The following is a 27,948-nucleotide window of genomic DNA, read 5'->3' on the forward strand; positions in this document are numbered from 1 at the left end:
GTGTTCTGTATTTTACAAGATCATGTCCTTCATTAACACAAAAAAACCCTCAAACTATTAGATCTAAGATGTCACGATTCAGACTGTTTCACAGATTTGACAAGAAGTGGTTGTTAATATCTCTGCTCCAAAGGACATTTTCTAGTTTGACTCAACTTTGCTTTTGTATTGTTCACTCGCTGGACAAACTCTGAAATCCTGTTTCAGCAGGCCGCCTGTGTCAGACACCACTCAACCACAGAATGCAGGTAGACTTTTACCAAAATGTGTAAAGAGCCGGGCTTACATTTTGTTTTGTAGACTATGAAAAGTCTTTGCAAGTATTTTCAAATTCTTTTTGAAGGGCAGTCCAAGGCTGCAACACATTAAACCACACAAAGTCCGGAACAATCCAGTTGAAAATCGACTGAATTATTATCTTGGGCTTTGTGAACTCACAACAGAAATTATTGAAAATGGGGGTGAATGTCTTGTTACTGCAAATTGTGTCTGCCATCTTCAAAATGAGCCACTTTATGCAGATCGTGTGCATTTGTGTGTGTGTGTGTTTGTATTTCTCTCAGGAGAATACACGCAGAGTGGAGAACGTGTGGGTGTGTCTGTGTTCCCCGGCTGGATGATTACCTTGACGAGGTTAAAAATGAATAAGTGCAGCTGAATAAAACTGTCTGCGATTCCTCATTGAATGACAGCTGCTGATTTAAACCATAGTGCCCTCACAATAAAAACCTGACGCAAATCTGAGCAAGGTCATCGCCATGTAGTGAATTTGTTTGCCTACAAGACTGCTGGAGTCTTATAAGAAAGAAAAAGAAGTTTAGTTCGGAATTACTAAGTGTACAGATGTATAAAAAAGAAACTAGAAATACCACAGGCTGAATACAGACTGAATACAGTACATTTCTTATTTCTAATAAAGACAATTTTTTTCGTTGAAGAGATTTCTGTGAATTTTAAGACTTACAATATTAAATCTCAGCTCGAATGTTAATCCATCAATTATAGTAACCCAGTAGTATAATATATACTGTTACAGCCTGTATTGGCTGCACAATGAGTACTTGTCTTTTACAATTAAAGCACATTTCCTGTAATGTAATACTTACATTTAAGTAAGATTTTGGATGCCTTATAACATGACTTGTGTTAATAAATGTGGTTGTTAGTATTGAGCTCTGGTGCATGGTTTTACATTCTGCACATAAATCTGACTTTGAGGATGAAAACTACTCAGTCCTGTAAAGAAAAATAAAGTCACGTTTCATTGTTAGAGGACCCCTAGTGGCTGTAATTCTTATAAAGGAAGTGTAGAAGAAGTGAGGTGATGCATAAAGAGTGACAAAGCCTGTCTTTGATGGATGGGTCAATAAAAAACATGTGACTTTGTTTATTTCCCCTTTGAAACCAGTGGCTGTCGTTGTTTGTTTCAAAACAGCCTATATGAGCTCAGTTTTTTTGTGCTCGAATGAGACTGAAAGTCCAGTGATCTAATGAGCTAAATCAGCTGTACTAACCCACCATTCGAAGCTAACATGAAAGATTAGACTGAAGCACTCTGGCTATAAAAGCCTTTAATAGTGAATGACCGAGGACTGGCTGTGAGACATTTTAGCAAAAGCCTTTGTCAGGGTAAAAGAGTTAAATGCAAAGCCAGACATGACATGGAGAAAATGGATTTCAGGTGTTGTGACTGTAGACTGCAAAAAGCATCTTTGTTCTTCAGAATTTTGAAATTACTTTTTTTTTTTTTTTACTTAGCATCTATAAAGCAGACACACTCCTGTTTCCTCTCTTCATAATATGACATTACTGTAGCTTGTGTTTGTGTTTCAGTCTGCTCCCAAGCTCTTTTGTAAATGTGTTACACTCACTCTAAATCTGCAATTTAGTGATAATACAGACCCCTCCTCTTTACTTGACTGAAATGAATTTTTTTTTTCTCTTCCAGACATAATGTTCTTCCTCCCATGTCCAATGTTTTTTTTTATTTTGTATTAAGGTGCCCCTCAAATATCTAGGTTGAGCTATCATTATCAAGTAAAAAGGTTTTTTTTTTTTCTCTCTCGCTCTTTCTGCTAAAGGTACCTACTGAAAATTTATTGTGGTCAAAGAAAAAGAAAACATTAATATTTATCAGGTGGAAACACAAAGAGAAGACGAAATGTAATAGGTGTTCTAATTCAAATCCTTTAAATTTGTATTGAGCGAGGTAAGGATGTGACCAGAAATCTCTTGGTGTGTGACCTGCATATTTTCCTGGTAAATGAGACATGTTAAATGATGTGCCAGAGGGAAAATGGGTCTTTTCAAGCAGCACACACTGTTCCGATCATCACAGATAACCAAGCTGGAAGGCCAGGGACCTAATTTAAGGGCTATTTACCATACGCCAGATTTTTCAATGGAGCTGCGCCCGACTGCAGAAATGGGAGAAAATTTGAAAAAAAAAACCTGAAAGAGGAAAAAAAAAGAGATTTAAACCATGCATGGCACACAAACACAATCAATTTATAGTTTCTACAGTTTACAAAGACACCGGTAATTAATAATTCTGTCTTATCTTGAGATTCTTTGCTGCGAGTGTTTTGTGAGCTCCTCCCGAGTCCTGGTACTCTGTGCACTGAAAACGAAGCACTAAAGGAAGAGAGGACCGGCTTTTATCAAAAACAAAAAGGTGGGATGTGATTAATTCCATGGCACATCTTCTGGTCGTATCACCCTTGACTGATTCATGAGACTGAAGCAACAAAGGCAGCACCGTTTTTAATCAGAGTCATAATCCTAGATCAGCACTAAAGAAGGATTTGTCTCTAAACGCGTGATTGTTGTTACTTCTCAACATGTTTAGACAGCTCACAGTAGAGGTATAACAATAAATGTTGAACAATGAGCTTTCTCTCTTTGTCTTTCGGTCTTTGTAATCTTTCTCTCATTATCTTGGCATTACTTTGTTTGTATCTTATCTTCTTTTTTTCTTTTTTCTTTTTTACCACCCTTCTTACATTTATCCCTCCCATAATCTTCATTTACTAGCCAGACTGCCAGCTTTATAATATGAAGAACAGTTAAACCAATAATATGAGTCCGTCCTCCAAGACAGACTGCAGCGCCCAGACATTTCAATTAATACATATTTGTACATTGAATTATGACTTGTCTGCATTGGGAGCGAAGGGAGAAATGATGATGTTGTGATAAAGCCACAGCCCACAGAGCCGTGAAAGGCTTGATGCTAACTCGGGCCGCATAAAGAATTTTTAGGAGCGTAATGAAAATGTATCAAATAATAGTTTTGTTCCTAATAAAGGGATATGAAGAAACATTTACAAGCAAAATTATTTAATTTGTTTGAAAACAAATTGCGCACAAGGATTGTAATTATTTCTGCTTCAGAGTGTGTTCATTTAAACATTATTTCCCAGAGGTTGAGCATCTACTTGTGGGGGTGGCGTAGCTCATGCGGTGTAAAGAGTTTAATTCGGGTCATGTGATGTAGCTATACAATTTATAGACGTCCCCTGAACGCCTCACAGGTGTACATTTAGCTGTTCAAAGTGTGATGCCGCTGCTCCTCCAATAAGGAGCCAGTTGAGGTGGGTTCTTCCTGCACATCTCGGTGCGGTGTTTCGGTCACGTCCAGCCAGGCAGACCCAGAATGCAGCTTGCTTGCAAACACCTCTTAATCATTATTGTCATGTACGGTGCTGGTATAGGGTTTCCTCTTCAACAGACATGACCATTTTTTTCCTCCATCCATGTGCAGCGGTGGCAATTATTCTTCCAGCTACCGGTCATTACGTTCCGACAACCGACAACATCTCGTTTCATCTAATTTTGGAGAATTTACAGTTATGCAGCTGCACACAGACAACTCAGTTCATCTGAAAAGAGTGAAAAAAAGGTGTTTATAAAGTATATTTTTGGGGCTTTTTGCCTTTAATTGATAGGATAGTTGAGAGGGACAGGAAATGGGGGGGGCAGAGAGAGGGGGAATAACGGACAGCAAAGGGCCACTGGGGGATTCGAACCAGAGCCAGCTGCAAAGAGGACTGTAGCCTCTGTGTATGGGCGGCCTGCTCAGCCCACTGAGCTATACGGCGCCCCAACAAGGTGTTTTTAATGCAAGCTGAAACCGAGCCATATATTAGATCCCAGCACCGTTACTGTATATTTTAAACAGGTCTTTTCCAAACCATAATATCATGTATCATAAAGTGTGAGACATGCTCTGCTCAGGCTGTCTGGACATGAAGGATATCAGTGGTCCTGTAGGTTTTGTGAGCAGGTTGCCTTGCCCACTTTGAGCTCAGGCAGCAGTCCACAGCAGACAGGAGGGCTCTTGAGTAGAGAGGGCCCTTGACATGAATCCTTGAACGGACAACGTTGGTTCAGCGCTGCCACAGCATCATCGTCGTAGCTGTTGTGTTATCAATCTCTCTTTTTCTTCTTTTTTTTTTGAAAACGCAGATTTGCTGATTTTTTTAATTTTTTGTAGACAAGCTAAATTAATTTTACAGCTTTTACACACCTGCTTCTTTGTACATGCAGTGCATAGAAGTCTTTTAAATCTGCAGTTGTTTACATCCATGTTGAGCTTCCTGTCGTGTTCCTCCCTGTTTTACTTGGCACGTTATCTGAAGTGTTACTACCACCCATAGTTCAGTGTAATAGTGTGAAACCATTGGAAGGACTGGGTACCACATCACAACTGTGAGCACGCATGAGACAAACAAAATGGGAACCCGCTTGCACCAGGGAGTTTTTTATTTTAATACTTTGGTTTAATGTTTTATCTTTGTTTTAATTCAAGTCAATTCCCAGCTAAATTGGCTTCCTTAACTCACGACTCCTAACCATATGGTTATTATTGAGAAAACAAAACCACTAACATTAACCACATGTTTATTGCAATGCAAATAACCTTTCCCAACCATAAACCGAACCAAGCTGTAATCACAGGGGCGTCCAATCAGAAAAGAGTTTTATTGTTGCAGAGCTGAGGTGGGGATCTGTAACATTTTTTTTTTGATAGCACAAACAAATGCTTTCCAGCAAATGGGAGCTTCACATCACAAAAGGCGTATATGTTTTTTTGCAGTTACACAAGTGTTTTGTCATTGTGTTTGTGAGGCCTTTTTTTCTTTTGTTGGATTCATTTTGATGCTGTAATTGTGACCATTGTTGCAATCATTTAACTCAAAATGAACAAAGCGAGTGTCTATGCATATGTGTGTGTGTGTGTGTGTGTGTGTGTAGAAAACACTCTGCTCACCAGATGGCTGTAGGTAAGAGAGGACCTTCTCTGGCTGTGAGTCACTCCAGGTTGAATAATACCAGCTTCAGGGGGGAGAAAGAAAAAGTAAAACAGTCTAATTAAAGCATCCTAATGGCTGCATTATCAAGTTCTGCATGCAACACTAACAGCGTGTTGAAGTTGTTGTTGCAGTTATCGCTGGTATTAAAGTTTATTCGACTGTCATAGAGGGTGCTTGGAACTGTCTGGGGCCGCTGACGTTTGGCCTCCCAAAATGCCCTCACCACCGGGTACTTCCCCTCCAGCCAGAGTTACGGCGTACTTGACTCGGAGGAGATTGCATACCAGTGAGAAATGGGTAGCTCTTTCTTTTGTTTCTGCACTCAAATATACGGCCTCATTTCATCGGCTTAACGGCCTCATTTAAATGAGCCTAATGACTCTCACTAATGTGCGGGCATGGCCGAGAGATTGTGACTGCTCTCGCAAGCAATGTCCTCTGCATGCACATTGTATATCTCCATTATGAGGCCTGGTCTCTATGGAAAACACAATCTATTTATTGTCCTCTCCCATTGCTGGAGATTTATGTTAATATAATGCAGTTGGTCCTCTGCTACACGGTTTACAGGTTACTTCTGTGGCATTTTAAAAATAATGGATTTTGCAGAGAACTGTGGCTTAGAGTCAAATAGACTGGACTTGTGATGTGTATATATATATTTTTATGCAGCTGCTTGTGACATAAATATTGTATTTAATAAACGGTAAAAGTTTCATTCATCGATTCCATCAGTTGTTTTAAGTGTGTCCCGCCCTTTTTGCCTTATTACTTCCCAGCACTATAGTTTTTGACAGCTGAATTGAGTGCCGGAAAGGTCAGTGAAATGCTAATGCCAAAATATAATTTGATGTCAGCTCTTCAAAATTCAGAGAATACATTGCAGAAGGGAAATGTTAAATCTCCATATCCAGACGTATTAGCACTATTAGCTGTCTCTGTGTCAGCCTCGTCACTGCTTGTGTGTGACGACTGGGCTGCGTCCCACTCGATGTACAGTCTGATAGCTTCCATTAAAGATCAGAGTGTGAAACCAGCACTTGGCTACTCTGTTATGGATCAATTTAAATAAAGGACTACGCTTGGCGTCAACACAGATCAATATGTGCACGGGCTTCCTGATGTGGTCATAACCACCAAAGCAGGCCCATTATGTGAAGCGCTTCTGTGAAGGGGATGGGGAAGGGGGGGAGGGGGGGTAAAAGCACATACAGTGGAATAAATGACAGGAAATCAATGTCCCCTGATAGGAACTGAAACCTGACAGCTCAATAAGCTTTGGAGGGGAAGATGTTCCCTCTTATTCCTCCTCGCCCTCCACTTCCCACCATAACTGTATCCCATTCCTACAAGGGACTTAACAGCTCAACCCTGCAGACTATTTCAGATTACAAGCTCCTGTCAACAAGTGCGCGGGGAACCAGTTTGCAGGGCTGTGTATAAGGGAAGGAGGAATCTGCACAGCACAGGTGCTGCTACTGACAACAGAGGTGTCTTTAAATCCTTCCTCCAGTGGCATCATTACCTCATTCAGATACAGTAAAGGGGCTGTGCGCACGCTCTGGTCAAGAAGATGGGCCTTTGGATATAGTTCCCCTGAAAACATAACACAGAAACTGCTGCATCAGCTGCTGCACAGGAATTCATATCTGCAGATGTTAAAGTTACTTACATGTGTTGTCTCTATTTGAAAAATGACTTATTGTGTGTTGTGAATGTAATTGGAGCCTTGAACAAATACAGATATCTAGAGTTGTTGCATCTAAGGAATATTTAAACCGCTAATGGTCTTTGCTTTTGCATTTTATTGATCAGTGGGTGTGTGATGTGTCTTTTTTACATAAGTAAGATGACAGAGAGAAAGAAGACACCCTGGGTATTAAGCCCTGCTTCTATGTGCATTGGTATGCTGGTTTTATATTTGGCTGCTGGAGCAGTTTTTAGTAACATGACTCATCCATATAAGTGATTAATCATCTAGCTCATGAATATTAATGTCATCTGTCTGTGTCCATGAAGCAGAAACACTTGTTCATCTCTCACATATCACAGAACAAAATAACTGAAAACTCAATAACAAAATTCAATCATGTTATAAGTGCCAAAGGCCTGCTGGCCTAAAAAAAAAAGCGTTTCAAAAAGAGATTTTGTTTGGTTCGTGATGCCCCAGTTTTTATAGATTTGATGTGTGCATGTACTCACTACAGTGATCCAAAGCAAACCTTTCTTAGTCTGCCCATTTCACTGGCACTGGGACTGATTTTTTTTAAAAAGAAAATAAAGTGTGATTCTCAAGTTTTAAAGGTATAATGGAGAAGAACACAGACGTGCATTCAGGCTACACAAAGCTCTTCCAGTATGAAAACAAGAGAAACCTTGAAAAACAATCACAGCCTAAGCTACAAGGATACAGTGTTTTACAGCAAGTGAAAAAACAATTTCATTAATTTTCCAAAAGTGCTAATAGCGTGGAATACATGATTACGATATGGTGTAGAAAGCTTTTTTTTATATTGAGGAAAAGATGAGCAGTCACTTCACAACTGTTCTGCAGGCTTTACTTTGTAACTAGTTGTTTAGTCTGTTTTGAGTCTTCTTTTTTTAACCAAACTGTGCTGTTAACAATCCAAACAAGCATGGAGACAACAACTAATCTTGAAAACATCCTAATTTTTCTTGTCAATTGTAACTTTCGACACAGGATATGGACCTTGAAATTACTTTTGCCATCTGTATAGAAACGCATTTGCATTTGAAAAACCAACAACATTAGAGCAAATCAAGAGAAACTCATTCAGAGGCAGTTGAAAGGCAGTTCTAAACAGACAGAAAAGCCTTTTCCCTTAAAAATCCTCCCATAATTCAAGCGAAGGTCTGTTTATCCACCTGCCGCAGTGTACTTCATGGCTATTTCTCAGTTTCTTTAAGGGTTTTGGATCTCTAATGATCCCAGCATGTCTCTCCAGTGTATATCTTACCCCAAGCAGTGCTCTGTGTAGACACCCTCCTGCGCCTGCAGGAGAACAGAGCTGCACTGACCACTTCATCTTGTGGGATAAAACCAGTCTTTCAGTCTCCTCTCAAACCCTGGGGGAGCAGAGCTGGAGCTCCTAGACTGAAACCTCAAAGGCTGGAACACCACCACAGGTTACACATGTGGATGTCTGTGCATTGCTTTATGCAAACTTGTCTTTATCCGGCTGATGAATCAGAAATCTATGCATCTTCTCATGTTATATCACTTAGATAAACCAGATCTGCATTAAGCGTGCACTTGCAGCGTGTACATTTGCTTGTGGAGCTCAGGTGTCGACTGTTGAAGGGTATTTTATTCCTTGTGTACAAAAAGGTTGCAAAAAATAACAGATCGTGAGAGGCTTGCTGGCACACTGGTAATTATATACCTTAGTGGAGTCAGGAGTGGTTTTGATTTGACAGTGCTGTAATGCAGATTCTGCTGTACCTCTCTTAATGCCACTATTTTTAGGCACCACAACGAAAAGCGATCTCTGCAGCCAACCGGCAGATTAATTTCAGTGTCCGCTGCTCATATGTGTTGGAGCTGATGAGTTGGGTCCATTGTGCTGTCATAATGTTGCAGCACTGCGTCCTTAATTAGACACATTTGCAGCAAATACTAGCCATTGGCTGTGCCGGTGTTTTCAGTTTAATTACTCGTGCTTGTGGTCTGATTAGAGATTTTGCCTTCCAGGTGCTGAGGTGATGTAACACTGTAAAATGCTTCAGTGTGTGCTTTTCAGCAGACTTCACCCTATCGTATATGGAAGTGGTCGGGAAGTTAAACAGAATACAGCCTCACTTATTTTAATACCATCTGGTTTGAAACGAGCTATTTCCGAGTTCATATTTGGGCATTTTGTCAGACTAGTACGGGTGTTGGCCAGAAACCTGAATGTTCTGTACTTTCAGTCCCTATTGACCAAAGGCTGCTTCTTTGTCTGCCAGAACTCTCAGTACCCAGCGAAAGTCAATAGGCTGCTCCGTGGGATAGTGGCATCCATCTAACTGCCTGTCTGCTCTGTCACAGTTAAAAATCTATGTGTATGAATGTATCAGAGAATTGGTTTTAAACTCTTTATCAAGCATGTTTGAATTCAGCTCTCTCCATAGATCCTACAAGTAAATGTTATTTCTCATTCAGTTCCACTCTCTTTACAATCAGCGAGCCAGAAAGAAACATCTCAAAGGTGAGCTGCACAACATTTAGCTTTTGTTAGTGGACACAGTCGCTCCTGGGTTAGACTGAACCTCCCCACAGTGAGTGACGCAAATGTCTTTCAGGAGCAATATCTCCTGCCCTCCCCCTTTAAAGCCTTGTGGCTGTTAGTGCTGAAGAGAAAACAAGTGCAGAGGAGGTGCAACAATGTACAGTGGTGGGAAGTCAGGGTTAAAGGTGCAGAAAAGGCAAAGAGAGAACAGAATATATGGAAGAGTATACAATATATTCTTGATTGTAAACATTTCCATTAATTTGCCAAACACAACAGCTAATCTGTCCTTGACTGGGAGAAGTGCAAACACTGGAGCGATTTAATCAAGGCTGCGGCAACATGATACAGTAGCGCATGCATACAGTAGCTTCTTCACATACACCTTGCATTCTGTCATTTTAACCAACTGTGCCAACAAAGACGGCGTTCACCTTTTACAAAACATGCTACAGTCAAGGCAACGCTGAAGTGCTGTGTGTCAGAGAGCCATGGAAGATGTATTCACATGATGATAATGAAATTCTTTTGTTGTCAGGTTTGGAACCTGAACCACTTTGGGAGCCGTCAGCCTGTGCAGTGAGTCCTTCACTGCATTTTCCACTGACTTGCAGCCGTGCCATATGCTCATCTGCCAAAACAATCCAGTATTTGGGTTGTTGATTGCATGCATTGTCAAATGCAAATGCAAACTCCCCACACTGCACTCTTGGCAAAGTAGATATTGTTTCCTTTCATATAGCAATATCAATATAAATTCAATTTATTCTTCAGTGCTAGATGGCTGTTTGCCCAGTTAACACTCATTTATTACATATGTATTCTAAGCTCTCTCTCTCACACACACACACAAGGCCACACATTCTGCTTCAGTTTCAGCCACACACGAGAGCCACACAATCGTTTCTGAGTTTCCAAGGCCTCTGCTGTGACAGGCTGTGGATATTTAGTTCCCCAAACACTCACCACATATCAGGCAGGGTCATGGCCTGCTGGAGACCTGTGTCTCTCACTGTCCCGGCCAGTGCCAATGGAGGGCAACACATGCTCCTCTGGGAGGTGTTACCATGACATAAAGACGCCTTCACAGTTCACATGTCCAAGCCTCTCTAAGAAGCCTCACTATGTTGCTTTTAGTCCTGCAGATAAGACATGTCCACGGTGCTGGAACAGCCCAGACAGACACTTAGGGCCATCTGCAAGAGAAAAGAAAAACAGAAAGAAAGGGAGGGCTGGAGGTAGAGTTTGGGAGAGAGGGCAAGCGCTGCAACCTCGGAGAACTCATGGGATATTAGGCGGGGTTTCCAGCGCTGCTTTTTCCACTGAAGCTTGTCGGCCTCACCCCTGCGATCACGCTTCTTCTTTCCAGAACGTGTGCGTCGAGCCAGGAGCTCGCCGAGCTGTCGGGGGTTGGTGGGGGGTGGGGGGTGCGGATGGGGGGGTGTCTTTGCTGGAATTTCAGTGGAAGTGAAGTCCGTTCCCCTTCAGTCGTTTGGCCCGGGGCTTGAAATTACAGAGTCTGTATCCGTAGCCGTTTTCTGTGGTGCATCAATAGCGTATATATATATATATATATATATATATATATATATATATATATATATATATATATATATATATATATATATATATATATATATATATATATATACACCGAGGCTAGACGCTTGTGTTGTGTGTTTTTCATTATGTGTGTCTGTCGTGCTGCCAGGGGTCAGTGTTAAGTGTTGCTGCCTGGAAGGATTCGGTTTGTTTCGTGTCTTTTCGATCGTTCGTGCACACGCTGTAAATCACCAGTGATTCCTGAGATTGGGTCTCATGTAAACAGATATTGCTCTGATTCAAATGACTACAGATTCTACATGTTTCAAAGTACTGTAGACACTTACACACTGTTTATACACCAATCAACCTGTCTTGACTTCTTTTGGATAAACAACACACACATTTTAGCTGTTAAGACGAATAAATAAACCCATTCTCCCGATATTGCATTTCTTTATTTTCACTGAGTTGTTTCTTCTGTCTCATTATGGACGATGATGGTGAGAAAACAAAGGGTTTATGGGCTGATCAGGGAACGCAAATAGGTCCAAATTAATTTTAAATTGCAGCTTTTGCTGTCACTCATAGAAGAGAATTTCCAGAATTTGTTACCAACCTGTACGAGCAGAGAGGGATTTTTTTTTAAAGCTGTGCTAAAGATTTTTATCTGTGGTAATTTCTCCGACTGTTTAAAAGATTTAATAGTAAAGATTAAGCGCCACGCAAGCTTTGCTTTTTAATGCTGAAGAAACGCAGTATTTTAAGACTCCGTCAGAACTGTGGATATCTCTATAATCGCTGTGTCACTTCACATTTACAGTAAAAAGGAAACATTACCTGGATTTCCCCTCCGTCTCCTCAGTATGCAGCCATCACACTGAATACGCACATTCCTCCGTCTATGGCACCGCTCTGTTCGGCGTGTTGGTGCACCACATCCATTTAAGATGGCTGCCAAAGATGGCGCGGTAGCCTCTTTGTTTACTCGTGAGATGCTCTGCTATGTTCCAGTCTAATAGATTGGACACAGCCGCCCCGTGGTTCGGCTCCAGCATTCAGCACCATTATGACGGAAGCCCAGAACAAATCCACTTCACATTTAGGTGTCAGCGCGTTGTCATGGAAAGGAGATACCTCAATACAGTAAGTGAATAATGTCCGAAAGAAAATGAGTTGTGCGCTTTTGTGCACCCCTTAATGCTCCTGGTCAGTTTTTTCGGACCATACAAGGCTGGAGTACTTTGGACCGAGGAAGAGGAGGAAGAAGAAGGAGTTTTTCTTCTCTTTTTTTTTTTTACTCTCCATTTTAGGAAAGCTGAAAATGATCTGTCATAGGCAATGATACAAGGCTGTGTGATAGATGGGTGTGTCTTACTCTGCCTCTCAATCTTTCACTCCTTCCTTCTCTGCCATTCTTTTCACCGAGGAAAGCCATTATTTCCATCACCCTCCACAACTCAGCCAAATTCACTGTATCTGACCATGCCTGGCCAAAGGGAAGAAAAAGCCATTCTGTCGGAGTTGAATTTCATTTCCTTGCCCGCACATACTGTTTTTTATGATTTGTCATGGTGCGGAATTACAGTGTGATAGTATTTTACGGGTGTGCACAATATAGCCATGCAGGCAACGGCAGTGACTGCTGTTATTGAAATTTTGATTAAGATTAAATTTTGTGTATACACACGCATCTCCCCGGAGATAGCCGGCTGATTGTGGAGGTGTATTTCCTGGGATGCATTTAGATTAAACCTTAATGGCGGCTCCACACTGGACCTTGAGAAATCCAGGAAGATTCCTCATCCGTCGGTTCAGATTAGATTAATGGAGAGCAACTTGCGCATTAGCTCCATTCAGATTACCGGGCCAAGCTGAATGACATCCACCACAACAGCGAGGCTCCTCCTCGCCTGCCCACTGTTATTCTCCTGGTGTGTAAAGAGCCTCTGGTTCCAACCAGAGGAACACTGAACCTTAAAAGGTAGAACATAATCAACTGGTGTAGCGCTGGCCTGCACCCTGCTCATTGCTATCTCATTGTGTCTGGCAGTTGCGCTAATGACATTTCACAAGATTAGCTTTTCACTGGTGCTATTGTTACTGACCTGCTCTGTGTGTGTCTTGGTGTGTGTGTGTGTGTGAGCACCTTCCTCTATTTAAGGCCCCAGCCCTCCCTCGGCCCACCTCCTTTTTTCCCCTCTTTCTTCTCCCGCTTCCACAAAAACCCCTCGCTTTACTCTCACTACAGCACTTTTTTTCACCCAGACCTGTTATTAAATCTCATAGCAGTTAGTTGATTTGATCAGTGTGTGCTGCAACGTTGTTTACCCCAGTGGGACTCGGGTGTTATAGACATACTCATCCCCTCTCTCTCTCTCTCTCTCTCTTTCTTGTGCTATTTCTCCACGAGTTGAGCAATAAAGTAATTTCTCTGGGGAAGCAAAAGCCTTCTCTTAACTGGATGGGAGCGCTATATGTTCAGGCTTAGGAATAGCCCCTATCACAGACACAATGCTTTACAAAGAGCTGGAGTTTATGTAGAATGTTAATGGTAACAGTCTGATGTCCTACCTGGTGTTGTTGCAGGATTGAACCGGTGCAATAACTCAGGCAGACAAAGGCTGGCTCAAACCAAATGCAAAGGCAAACACAAAACCACGAGCAAACGCTTTCTGTTTATTTGGATTTGGATGTTGTGGATGACTCAAAGCAATCAAAGCCCGGAGCCCTGGATCACCGCAAGGCTCCCCCTCCTGTATGTACCCACCACAGCAGATGGTGGCCAGTGGCAAGAGGTTCTGGTATAGGCACAATAATGCTGCTTGCTGTCGCAGGAAGGCAGAGCCCGCATAGTGACAGTCGTCAACGTTTTGCCATGTCCGAGAAAATAGCTTATCCGCCAGCCAGGATCAGACCGCTGTCTCTGCTGCCCAGGCGGGGGAGGACTGGTATATTTTTAGGCCTGATGTATCTCGATTTTTATCTCCCTCTCTTCAATACACTGATTCTGACATATCTGCAACACTCAGAGGTATGAGAAGGGAGAAGGACCCTTCTGGTTTTGCTGTGTGTGTGCGTGTGTGTGTATATGTGTTCATTTATACCTGGAGAAGCAGATGGATAGCTGCTGCAGGGTCTCTTTTTTTTGGGTACCCTTTTATTTTCACTTCCTGCTAGATTTATAACTTCACACAGCAGTGTTTCAGCATGGTGAACAGCAGTCCTCTCGATGGAAACTGACCTCATTTTCTGTAGTTAACCTACCAAACAGGAAATTAGAAACATTTTTAATAATTAATTAGATGATTTATTATTCATTTTTTAAATGAAGAAAATATTTAGATATTATGATTTCATGTTTTTTTTTTCTTTTATTTGTGATTTGTTTGTAATTTTATAATTAATCAGAAAAGTACTGGGCCTTTTAATTAATATTCCAAAAAAAAAAAAAAAGGAATTTAAATTCTGCATCTGCATGTGAAAATGCAGATTCTCCAGTTATAAATGCATGAAATCGTGCCTGAACGTGTGTGTGTCTGTGTGTAAGTGCAGCATTCCACACTTGCAGTGTGTGGTCCATATGTACCAATGTTGTGTACAGTAAAAAAAAAAAAAAAAAAACTCCCCAGCCAGCTTGACAACAAACACAGAATGGCTTGGCACGACTCAAAAATTATCTATCTGGCTCCCGTCCTTTTCTCCAGCATGGTTTTTGTCGAGTCAGAGGAAACCATCTGCTGCCCGGTGATAATGGGCGGCCGGGGAGGAGGGGACTGAAAATAGGGAGAGCAAATAAAATTGAGAGAAAATGGCAGGCGCTGTCCCAGAACCTACAGTACCTTCCTGCCTGCCTGCAGCAAGTCTGCCATCTTAATAAACATCCCGTCTGATATCTCCTGGCTCCTGTGTGTGCATGAACGTGTGTTTGTGTGTGCATGTATTTTCACCTGCTGTGTGTACGCACATGCTCGAGTTTCTAGTGTGTATGTGTCTGTCTGTGTGTGTTATTCCTATCTAACCTTGATCATTTTCAAGTCAGGATTGTTCCTCAGTCTAGCTGATATGCTGTCAATGTGATGGCGCTGACTAAGAACCTTTTTTTTTTTCTCCTTTTTTCCCTGGTGCACTAAAACTGCGACAGATGGATTGCCTTTTAGTAGAATTTTTTTTTTTTTTCACCTCCGTTTCGGATAAATGGGTGGGAGAGCATTAATGAGACAATAGTGCAGGGCTTCAGGAAAGTACAATAAGAGAATCAGCGATGAGGACTAGCCTCTATAGAGGTGAAGGTAAAGCATGGCTGGACAGGAATACAGTAAAGCGCACAGAGTGGAGGAGGAAAAATACTCATTAAAACAAATAGTGGGCTGTAGAAAGAAACTCTTCACCTTGAAAGTGCTCTGAATTTTCCCAGCCCAGGGCTCCAGGGCTCTCAGATGGAATTGAGCGCTTAGGACATTTCTCTGAGTAAACCATTTCAGTTTTCTCTTGTCTGAAGTTGACAGGTTGAGCTGGACAAAAAGACCTGACAGCCCGTCTCCCCTAAACCCAGCTTCAGTCTCTCACTCCATCACCCTGTTTTCTCCGTTGCCTTGAGATGTTTCCCTTTGCCTTTTTTTTCCCATTTGCCCCCCAGCACTTACAAACTGTCCGATAAACTTTCACTACTGATTTATCAAGTAAGTGACATTGACTGAACCTAATCTACCATTGTTGTTTATTTCACACATTATGCGATAGGAATAACGGCGTTATACAATAATGGTGTTACTAACGGCGCTACTTTTTTCAGTTACAAGTAATCAGAAAAGTTACTGTTTCCTCTATTATAATACCGTTGCCGTTACTGACAATAAAATGTGCCCTTACTTGACTCAAGTCTTCCCATCACAAAATAATACACCTGTAAAAGTGTACAATAAATACACATTTTTTCAGTCCATCAACTAGTCGGAAAAAAGGCCTGCCTGAGCGGAGGAATACTGAGTGAGTTGGTTAGTTCCAGATAAACAGGATGTTAGGGGGGACGAGTCTAAGTAATTTGACATATTTGAGCATTTTATAAAAAGTAACATAATAGTTACTTTTCCTGGTAATTAGTTACTTTTATAATGTAGTAATTAGTTACTTTTGGGGGAAAGTAACTCTTAACTATAAGTAATTACTTTTTAAGAACAACATGCTCAACACTGGTCTTAATATGGTGAAGATCCCTGTAAAGCACAGAGCAAATATTTCCCAGAAATGGCACTGATCTGCTGAAAAAAACAAAAAAGCTGCACATTTGTTCACTGTGATCTGAATTGTTTGGACTGCGTTTTTGTCGTCGTGCAGTCAGCTCACACTCTGTCGGGCTTTGTCGACACAGCTGTTGGAATGCATGATGGCGTGCTTGATGAAGTGGATGGCGGGGTCAGGGAGGATAATGGAATTGAGGGATGCAGGGATCAGCCAGGAGGACACAGGAGGGGCCTGGTGACCAGGTCTTTTCTATTAACTCAGGAGGCTGGCTGGAGCGAGCGCTGGAATCATGCTTGGCTCTGCCCTCTCCCTGCCTGGTTGTTAGACCAAGCGTCCAAACTGCAGATAGGGAGAGCGAATATTGCTCAGGGGTCCAGTGGTGATTGACCCTGTGTTTTCATCAGCCTGGGTTTGCTCGATAACATTTCTTACTCCCCTACCAGAGGAAAAATATTAGAGATATGGGTGCAAAGAAAGGCTTGGCGAGCCCTTTGTTTGGTTTGCTGAAGTTGCATTGGATTTACTCCTCCATACGTTGTCAGCTAGTTTTTCATTTTCTTTCAAGAAATTACCTTTTTTTTTCCTTTTCTCTTGTCCCCGCGAAAGGATTTCTTTCAACTTATTCTATTTGTCGTATTTGTGTTCAGAATTATATTATCCCACTTGACTGAACACTATGTTTAATTCATTGCAAAATTGAGATATACAAAAATCTCAGGGGGAAGGTTCTGAATTTGAATGTATCCCACTCTACAAACTTAATTGTTATTACTACATAAGAAGAGAAATATGGGTCTTTCTACTACATACAGACTCACATTTTCTCTTGTTTCCATTACATATAGTCTGTAATCAGAAATCACTCACTGCTAATTATATGCCAAGCTCCGTCATCAAGGTTCACTTCAAGACCCTAAAGAACGGTTTGAGGGCTGTGATTTGTGTTGTATTTTTAATTCAAATGAGAAGAAATAACGTATTTAAGCCATGGTTGTGGATGCAATTCATTTGAGGGTCATTGATAATCATGTTGTGCTGTATGAGATCAAAAGATCAAGGGGAGTAAAGAGGTTTGTTTTGTTTAGTTTTTTCCAACATGGTCCTTTGGGCTTTTGTGTTTCGTCTCATATGATGCTCTAATCAGTGATATTATTTTTGTTTCCGTTTTGCTGCAGGTCTCTGGTCTGTCACCTGGAGACAGCCAGACCCCGGGACTGCTGCTGGCTCCGGGGGTGAGGTGGGGACAGACGCCCATCAACCAGCTCACGCCATGGGATACAGACGAGCCCCCTGCCAAGCAACACCGAGACAGCGAGCCCAACGGTAATGAATCACTCACACGGGATGCTGCAGCGCACACACATGGTTGCATACTGACAGACGTACACACACACACACTCACACATGCACCCGTTTCCACCTGATGTGAGCTCTACTGTGATGTAAGTTTTACATCATCGGTACTCCCGCACGCAGCAGATGCACGCGTGTACACTTCACGCGCTACACCACAGACGGCTTAGTCCGGATACACCATAGCATCCAATGCTAATGAGGCATCTTGACTGTCTTGCCCTACATAAAACACCCTTGCTTCCACGACATGCATACATTACATACGCAGTTGTGCATACTATACATTCACAAACGACATCTTTACATAAATTTGATTAATTATGCAAATAATTATAGAAATGTCAGCGTGATATCAAAAAGTTTGAAAAATGAGAAAAGCTATAAATCCCCAAATATCTCCACCACCACCACTGACATACTGCTCTTGTTTTATTGTCCTTGTTAATGTTATTGTGTCTCTTAACCGAAGCTGATTTAGTCTAAATTAAACCCGTGTCTCTGAAACGCCGAAAGTCCTCCAAATGATCTCTACCAGGTCTAATTTAGATGTCGACCTTATTCTATTCATGCCTCTTTAAAGCGCGCACAGAGCAGCGGTGGCACTGCAGAGCAGCGCGCACGCCCCGGCATTAATGAGTTAAGCCAGCGCTGAAGTTTTTTTTACCCTTATTGTAATGAACTCACCCAGAATGGCTCTGCCCTAGAGCAGTTCATTTCCTTCCATTGCTTTGCTGGCCTCTGCCTCCTGCTCATCACAAATGTGTCTCGTTTATGAATGATACTGGCACAGAGCTTGTTCCAGTGGAAATTCTGGCTCAGCAAATCCAGATTGTAGACAGCTGTTACTCTGTGGCAGCAAAGCATCACGCTGCAACGCTGTCTCTACTGCCTGTTCAGCTCACGTTCCTAATTATAATTAGCACATCTTATGGATAGATATAGATTGGTCTGTGGTTCCCCATCTAACCTTGATTATGTGATTAATGATTGAACAGTTCATCAGTTAACCCGGGAGGAATGTTTCAGTTGCATAAAGCGATTGAGATCCTCTCATGACGGAAGGATGCGGTTGCTCTAGGAAAGTATGGAGCTCTGTTCCTACTCCCTGCTGCGCGGCCACAGCCTCCTGCTGTGCAATGAGGGGTCTGGCTGAATTATTGAGTATAAGTGAATGGCTTCACTCCCACCCACCCAACCCACCCCCGCCGCAGCACCGCAGCTCCCACTCCACATACTACAGCTTGGATTGAAGCGTGAGGGGAGTGAGATGTCACCGACCCGGCACGCTGTCGCATATGACACTCAAATCCGAGCATAGTGTTGCATATTGATTTGCACGCGTGTGTGTGTGTGTGTGTATGTGTGTGCTACTCCAAACTGTGACTGGCGTTTGCAACGAAGCCAGCTCCTCTCCACACTTCACTGAACTGTGTTGCCAGAAAGTTCCCTGCCAACTGTGCCAGAATTAATCAACGATTTCTTTAGACAGAAACTTCACTGTTGTGACTGCTGAAGAAAGTTTCTTTTGAAAAAGTAGTTTTTGTTTCAAGCGTAGTTTTTCTTTGTCCAGAAATAGTTTGTTTTTGATTCTTCCGCTTTAGACTTAAATTGTGGTGCAAATATCTAAGAAAATAGTGGAGTTGTTTAAAGAGAACGTGTCACTTTTAAGAAAATCTTAATTCTAGGATGCAATACAGCAATCACAGCTATCGGGTGCAATTTAATGTTAATGCAGCCGCTTTGTGCTGTTTAACTTTGCAAGCAAGCCCTTTAAGTATATTGCGTCAGTGCCGGGTTACGATAATGAAATTCTTTGCTCAATAACGTCTTCTTTTTCTGCTGAAAGATTGAAGGATCGCTGAAGGACAAGAACGCCAGACTGGAGGAGAGATAGAATGTATACAGTATATATCTAATTCTAATCAATGGCATCATTGCATTAAAACCTGGAAACTTTGTAAGATGTGGACGAATTGTACTAAGCCATTTGATTAGACCCCTTTTATCAAGATCAACTACAAAAGAGGGGAAATGAAATACAGTGTTGCTGCCGATTAGCTCAATGACATGTGAATTATGAACTGAACTGCCCTCTCCTCTGGAGTCTTCTGTTCCCACCCCTCCGCTCCATCTTTCTTTTCTTCTCACTGTCTGTTTTTATCTCTTTGTCCCTCTCCGCTCTTCTCTGCCCAGACTATATTATCAGCAGGGTTAGTATTATGAATAATGTGGGCTCCCTTTTTTTTTAGCTTCCTTTTGCATGCTGTGATTTAGCCTTTGGCCCTTTTGGCAGAGCAGTTGTCTATTTTTGGAGCTTGGACCGTGGCAGGAAGAGTTAGAGATGATGGAGCGGGGAGCGAATGAGTGAGTGAGGGAGGGGTATAGGCATTGTTCTGGTCCAATATGGCGACGTCTTCCCAGAACACCCTTGGCATCCCCGCCTCAGGGCAGGGATATGATCAGCTCCGAGTGTCTGAGTAAACACAGACTTCTCCGTGGATAATAGCGCCGACTGCCACGCGCTCCGAGTATGTATACTTTCACATTCAGAAAAGCATTTGTTCATCCTGTGGCGAAATAAATCTCTTAATCTTATTATGATGTTGATCTTAGGCGCGGATCTGTACATCGCTTCAAATATTTTGTGTTTGATATTAAGTCTCGAGTCAAAAACAAACTTTGACTGAAGCGGAGCGGCACGCTGACAGTTGTGGCGTGGAGAGGAACAGACTGAAGCTGGAGTCTGTCTCCTCGTCTTGTTTACTGTCTCTGTTTGATCATCTAATACCAGACTTAAAATCAGCACTCTGCCCTTGTTTTTGGCTTTGTCTGCGGCTTAGCGTGATGTCACCAATCAGCCCTACGCTGCCTGAAATTCCATGTAACTCATCACCAGCATTTGGAGCATCCTGACAGATGAATTTCCTTCGGGATTAATAAAGTATTTATCTATCTATCTATCTGTCTGTCTCCACTGTCACATTGCTTTATGGTGTAAAAGCTGGATGTACAGTTAAAGGTAGGGTTGGAGATCCTGGAGGAAAAAAAGGGTTCTAGCAGGCCACATTTTGAAAATACACAATTCAAAAGTCCAAGCCCCTTTCCTCAGACTTCTCTCTGAAGCCACGCCTCCAGAGCGCTGAAACACGCAATGCTTGTTCAGTGTTGGGTTCACATCAAGGTGAAGCTGCGCTACATTCGACAGTATCGTGGAAAGCTGCGTCGCTCACATTGGGATTACATCGGGTCACTAACTTTCTGCCAGCTTTTTCTCATGGCTTATACACGGGTAAAAAAAGTACACACTATTAACTTAAGCATTAGTTAAAGTGATCCGGTGGTTTTGGCTAACTTCCTGTCAGCAGATGGAGTTAGCAGTCCCCGCCCTCGTCCCTACGTCACCACATTCACGCACATCCCTTGGCTGCACACACAGAGAGGACCGCCCCTTTATGCCGTTCTCTCTCCTCATTGGATAAAGGTTGTAGGATACAAGGAAAGTTTTCTCCTCGGCTTACAGCAGAGCAGAGTGACTGACAGACCCGTGTTTCAGACCAAACACTCTATATAAGTGATTGCTGTCGGAAGATAGAACTATTTAAGACTTATATTAACACAAACATTCCGCTTACTTCTTCTTCAAGCAAATACTGAATTCTTCATTTATAATGCATGAATAGTATGTAGTTTATAAATACAGTTAGTGTAGATCAATGATGAGTAAAATAAAGTTGAATTGAATAAACACAGTTAAAAATAAACTGTGTTTATTCAATTCAATTCAATTCAACTTTATTTATAAAGCGCATTTCATGCACAAGGCAGACTCAATGTGCTTCACAACAGGTATACATAGTTATATAAAAATCAATTAGAAATCAAATAGAAAACAAGAAGAGTGCAAGTGCAAGTAAACAATCATATATGTCATCTTCAGCACACACTTAGACTCACACATGCGCACCCACTGACACAATCACATATGGACACATTTATTTACATTACATGGACACGTTTATAAACTACATACTAATGAGTATTCATGTGTTATACATGATGAATTCAGTATTTCATGCTTAACTAATGCTTAACAAGATTAAGACGAGTCTTTATTGTTCATTTTGGAGAGACTCCAGGTGCCACAAATATACATACCTAACCCTAACCATCTACTACAAACAAACAACACCTGCTCAACACAACACACCACTACCATATCACCCCAAAGCCCCCCCCCACCCCCCCCACAGATGCCCTAAAATTACTACACAAAGAATTATTGCACACTGTCCTACGTGAACATATACAGTAGATCATGAAAATAATAACTGCACGATGCCCATCTGACCCCTTGCTACAGCAGCAATAGCCTACTGTATGTCACATTATAGTGTGTACTTATTATAAAGTGTTACCAAAAAAACACCTTACATCTTAATAAACCATCCAGCATCAAGCTTAGAGCTACATTGCCACCTACCTGACTTCAGTGTCGTACATTGGATCACTGGCGTCATGCATGCAGGGAGGGAGGGACAGAAACAGCAGCTTGATTGACACATCACAATCTAATTGACTTGATGATTGGATGGTGTTTTTACAGGATTTTCCCTCCCACAGGTGACTGACTTTTTTCATTTTTGTGAAAAAGCATTTATTATCAGGGTATGAAGAGGATTTCATGCAATTTAGTAAAACAAAAGCACTAGAATAACATCTCCTACTCTACCTTTAATCAATTTCTTTTTGCTTTTCTGTTAGTCTGTCCATCAGGTCCGACCTGGGCTTCAGCGGTAGCAGCAGTGAGCCAGCCCAGCCTCCTGCCTCACTCCTACGCCCTCCCACAGCCGCCGTCCTTCAACCACAGCGTGACGGCACAGTCCCCCATCATAGGAGTAACCCCGTCCATCCAGTCGATGCCCCCGCAGCACCCGCTCATGACCGCCCACTTCCAGCTGACGCCGCAGTCCACCCAGCAGCCGCCCTCCATGGTGCTGAACATGCCCAGCCAGCCTCCGTACCCCTCGGCTCAGCCCAACGTGGCCCAGGCCAACCATGTGGTCCAGCAGAGTCCTCACAGCGTCATGGGCAACGGCCACTTAACCTCTCACCCCGGCCTCATCCAGCCCCCCGCCCTGCCTCTGACCAACGGACAGGCGGCGGCGGCGGCAGCAGCAGCAGCAGCGGCGGGGCAGGCGCAGCCCTCAGCTGCAGACAATCAGGACAGTCCGAACGGGCTGCAAATGCTGCGAACGGTCGGGAGCGGGAAGTACGAGTTCAGTGACCCGGGACATCCGAAAGGTAAGCACAGACAAACCCCAGCTGATGCACTCAGCACAGCAAGCTTTTTTTTTTGTTTTTTATTTATTTTTTCCCTCTAAGGGTTTTTTTTTATCCTCACTCTCTAGCAGATATGGAATCTGTCATGACTAACTTTCAAACACTAAATCAAAGCAGAGCTGGCAACCTAAGCTCAAAAGTGAATCCAAGCTGCGGAGGTGTTAGGTATTAAATCAATGTAGTCTTAGCTCTCTATTTCTCGTGACCTCGCCTTATGTGGGGCAACGCTGGAATGAAAAACATAGGCCTGTGCCCCCAGTCGGTATACCAGAGCAGCCTGTGATGCCAACAGTCATAAACAAGGCCACAAACACTCGAGCAAGGGGTTGTTAAAATACAACTCGCAACCAGAGCCATTTCGCTTCAAAGCTGCTCCAAGGTCGCAGTGAACTGAGGTGCACCTAAAGCAGCAGAGAGACAAGGGCTTCTAAAAACATCTATTGTTGCCTACAGTGAATTCTTTGGGGGAGGAGGGGGGTGTGTGTGTGGGGGAGGGGGGGACACACGTTGTGCTGCTCTGAAAATACTGTACAACAGCAGCACCTGCACTGCTGCGCTCTGAAATCGCTTAGAAAGGCGTCTTGAGGTGTATCTTTTAACCGCTCGGTGTTGCAATGCTCACAAGGCCTGCTAAACACAAGGCAGGAAGAGCTTTCAGCCCCGGCCCTCACATCTCTCTCTGAATCGTTTGAAGCCTTGTTGACTTGCTGTGTTTGTGAAGGTGCTTCACCGCTCCAGCTCATGCCGGAGTCTGCAAGCCGTAAATTGGTGTTTGGTTTAACCTTGGAGTTTATGATGCAGGGCACTAGAAACAGATGTTCACAATTCCCCGACCAATTTTCGCATTTAATGAAGCTTTTAATTTAGGTTTAGATTGTTTTCTTTTTCCTGATTCATTTTGATCAATAAAATGTGAGCAAATGAACTTGTAGATTGCAAAAAAGCAATTATTTTGGGGGCTGCCTGTGATACATTGAAATGAGACTGCAGGTAGAATTGGAAATGGATAATTAGACAAGCTCGTCGGTGTGGTCCACCCCTCTATCTGAAGAGAGCTTCTGGCTTCTTCTGGGTAGACTGTCGTGATCCATTAACCATGCATATGTCAAAATTTATTGACTAGGCCAATGAAGCCAGAGTTTAATTGGGATTATAGTATTTATAAAGCTCCATTTTAAATGAAACCAAAGCACTGCAGGGTTGTTAAAATTCATCTGTGGATGCCCGGTTACTGTGATTCACGTCCTGATAAAGTTACTGTTGAGTTTGTATGGTTATAGTTTGCCAGCTGTCATGTTTCAAAGACAGAAGTGAAAACAGACGTGCATGCATATATACCTGAAATCTTGTGCAGCCTTCTATGAAGGTTAAACTTCAAATAGATGCACTTGAATTTCAAAGCTCCTCTGTTTTTCCTAACCCATGCCCACTAAGCATTGAATAGAGAATTAATAAGTATGCCATTGAGAATACTTAGTGAATGGGTAAAGTGTCGAGCACCAGTAAGTTATCAGCCATGACGTCTCTTCTGGCAAGAACACTTACCTCTGAGGCCGTAATCACAACAGTGCCACCCTGAACAGACTCCCTCTCAGTCTCCATACTCCGTCCTTCTTTCAGCGCTTTCCTGTCTCTCTGATTATCTCTGTCTACTACTTCCTGTCTGCTTCTCTTTCCTTTCCCCATGTCTTCTTCTCGCCCACTCCAAGAACTTACAAATCCCAAGCTCCCACAGAACTGGGATGTTCTGTTTTTTTAAATCAATTAACACTATATCGTTGTGGCAACCAGTACCTACTGTGTTCTGTTGCACTGGCTTGGTGGTGAATACGGAGGGTAAGCTCTCACGACCTGCATTCTGGTTTCGCTTCTGTTATAATTATCCTGGACCTGCTGTTGGCACTTCTCTACTGAAACCCCCAAAAAAACAAAACATTAAAAAAAAAAGTAGTTTGTGAAAAGAAGAGAAAACAGCTGCAGGTTAGAGTTCAGTGTTTCTGCAGCCCTCTAATGGCTGAGGTGAGGATAAGAGCGCTGGCAAATCTGATCCCAGGGCAGAGATTGAATGTTACACTCACATCTGGTATAAAACCGGGGAGGCAAATGAAGTCACAGGGTGCACACACACACACACACACACTGTTTTTTTATTATCTCTGGCCTCCCACAAACACACACAGGCTTTATTTTGTCCACAAGACATTTATTTTGGTTAAGTGCAATAAAAAAAATACAGCTGGCACACTCACAGGCTGGACACTGATTTCCTCATACAGGATGAGCCTTGTCAGGGCCTCCGGGGAACAAGCCAGGAAAGGAAAAAAAATAAATGAAGTGCCCAAATTCGCGCTTGTACCACTGACTGACATGTGGGATGCTTTGTTTGAATAGCTGATGAGTTATCATCCTGAAACAGATCCAACAAGTGACACAGCCCGAGCCAATCTTCGTATTACCAAGAAAAAAAATGTGTCGGTTATTCCGCCGGTTGTCTTGGACACCGAGATGAGAGTGTAATGCTGTAATGTTTTTTTTTTTTTTTGTGGCAGCGGTCAAATCCTGGTCAAGTGTGTCACACCTGGGGGTTTTCGGAAGAGATTATTGGAGAGCGGTTTAAATACCAAAAGCCATTACTTAAGTGATTGTGTTGCCGCATATACACAACACAAGTATAAGCACTAATGCGCTGCGGAGGTTCGGCGGCCTTTTCCATGACAAGGGCCCTGATCTTGGTGGAGCTGACGGAGCCTCTTTCCCCCTTAATCCAGCTGCACAACAGGTCGCTGTGTGTGTCTGTACTGTATGTGTGTGCTTCTTGGGTGTGACTGCATGGTTGTTTTGTCAGCATCACAGCCTTAAAGTCAAGCACCACAGTGACAGAAATCACGCTCCATGTTTGATTTGGCTTTGCCTTCAAAGGGAGCAATTTGTCTTCGCTCTGCATCAGCGGGCACATCGGCAACCGCTCGCTCCTCTCTCCTCTCTCTGGTTGTGTGTTATCGAGGTATTTGTCTATTTTTTTTCAGTTTACTGTATATAGTATCGCTACGTGTGTTTGTGTGTGTGTGTGTCTGCATCAGTGCCATATGTTTGTGTGTGTGAAGATTGGCGCGGAGCAGCTTGAAGGCAAGCTTTAACCTCATCTCCTACTGCGACGTGCCCATCAGCAGACTGCGATCTGCCTACCTGGTTCCTCCATCTGCAGCAGGGCTTTCCATAATATCCCGCTGCCATAGTGTACAAATCAAACTCCGCACCATCTTGCCAATTGCTAATTTCCTTCACACCACCTACTCTTTGTGAGTTTTTTTTTATTTTTTTATTCTTCCCTTTGTTTCTCTCAACCTCAGATTTGATCACAATCAAAAAACAGCGTTACAAAAAGCTTCCCGCGCATTTAAATAATCTATCCAGCGCTCGATTCCACAGCCATCACACCTGTCAGCACATTATGTGAAATATGGCAGGACGGGTTGATTGATGTTGTTGTTGAAAAGGGACAATAATAAGAAGAGGGGAGAGAGAAAAAAAACAGGACACAGGAGGAGGCAGAAGTAGAAGAGAGGGATTCAGAGAGAGAGGGACATTAGAGAGCGGGAGATGCTGAGAGCAGATTCGGTGTGTGTCTATTGACCAAGTCATTAAAATCGATGGCTGTCCTGATGAGTATCAGCTGGGGGAAGCTAGTGCCAAGCTCAGCAGGGACGGACTTACTCACTGCAAATGTGATTGAGCACCATTTACAGGCAGCTCACGACTGAAAAACGCATAAATATCAAAAGGGAGTTATTATTCCCACATATCTGAGCCTGTTTAGCTTATTGCTTTTACCCATGGCAGCCACTCAAGTGATCATTCTGATATCTTCTCCCAGCTCAGCTTTAAACTGAGAAATGAAACAACCGGTAGCCGTGCTGAGGTGATAGAAGCCGCAGGTTTGGCTGGAGGGATCATTTTCATTTTCTTGTCTTTTTTTTTGGTAAAGTAGACAGATGAGTTAGCTGATGATAAGATTCAGTCACTGTCTGTCTGGCTTTAAGCTGAGGATGAAGTCCCAGGCAGATCTGTCAGGCCACCTGCTGCTGCACTGAGCATGTGCCACGGCTCCTCGCCTCTTTTTCTCATGTCAAACATCATTTTAACGCTTCCTTCCACCTCGCTGCCCTTTACCGGTGCCGTCCTCTTCCCCCTCTCTCTCTCTCTCTCACGCCGACTCACACACGTTGTCAAGACGCACATTATGCACACAGATGATCACATGCATAAATGCACCGGGAGAGAGGAAACGCACAGGTTCACCGCCACAACAGAGGGGACACACGTACTGTAGACGCACTCTCTCCACTGTCACACATACAGTACACACACATACACATACACACATCCGGCGGCACCCAGCCTCTCCTCGCTGCCCAGGAAGTTCATCTTCCAGTCAGCTCACATCAGCCGTCATCTGGGGACCGGGCAGCTCTAGAGCTGCTTGTGAATGCAATTAAGATGCCTTGCTGAGTTAAGATCAGTGTTTTACTTTGGTACGGTGAGACCAGCGCAGACTCACATGCAGCACCGGCTGAGCCTGCACCCCCCACATCCCCACCCACCCCTTCCCCCCAGCGCTGTATCTGCCTCATCTGCCTTATTCAAACTTCGGTCACAGGAAGACTTTAATTATGGATTCATTTTTGTTTACTTTTGGACAGAGCATATTGGCACTGTGGCGTTACTGTCCACACCGGTGTTGGCTCTCTGCACATTATTGCTGCAATATTACAGCTAAGTGAGGAAATTATAGATAACCAAATGAATAAGATAGTGAGTGTTTACAAGGCCGGCCTGTATGTGTTGCTGCTGTTTATTTAAGGGAGATACGTGGCTGTTTTTTTTTAGACTTATCGCAGCTAATCAAACTTACTCAGGTATGG

At 42.9% G+C, this 27,948-nt stretch overlaps 1 protein-coding gene across 1 annotated transcript in view; it reads left to right on the forward strand.

Annotated features, from left to right (window-relative positions):
* The window catches only part of klhl29 (kelch like family member 29), a gene marked incomplete at its 3' end in the record, with an annotated part of 210,032 nt that overhangs the window by 84,442 nt on the left and 97,642 nt on the right, over window positions 1–27,948 (forward strand). The window contains 2 exon segments of the mRNA XM_084000631.1: window positions 17,506–17,653; window positions 22,460–22,987. Coding sequence (XP_083856757.1) covers window positions 17,506–17,653; window positions 22,460–22,987 — 676 coding nt within the window.

This window comes from Trachurus trachurus (assembly GCF_905171665.1).
Source record: "Trachurus trachurus genome assembly, chromosome: 24".
Lineage (NCBI taxonomy): Eukaryota > Metazoa > Chordata > Actinopteri > Carangiformes > Carangidae > Trachurus > Trachurus trachurus.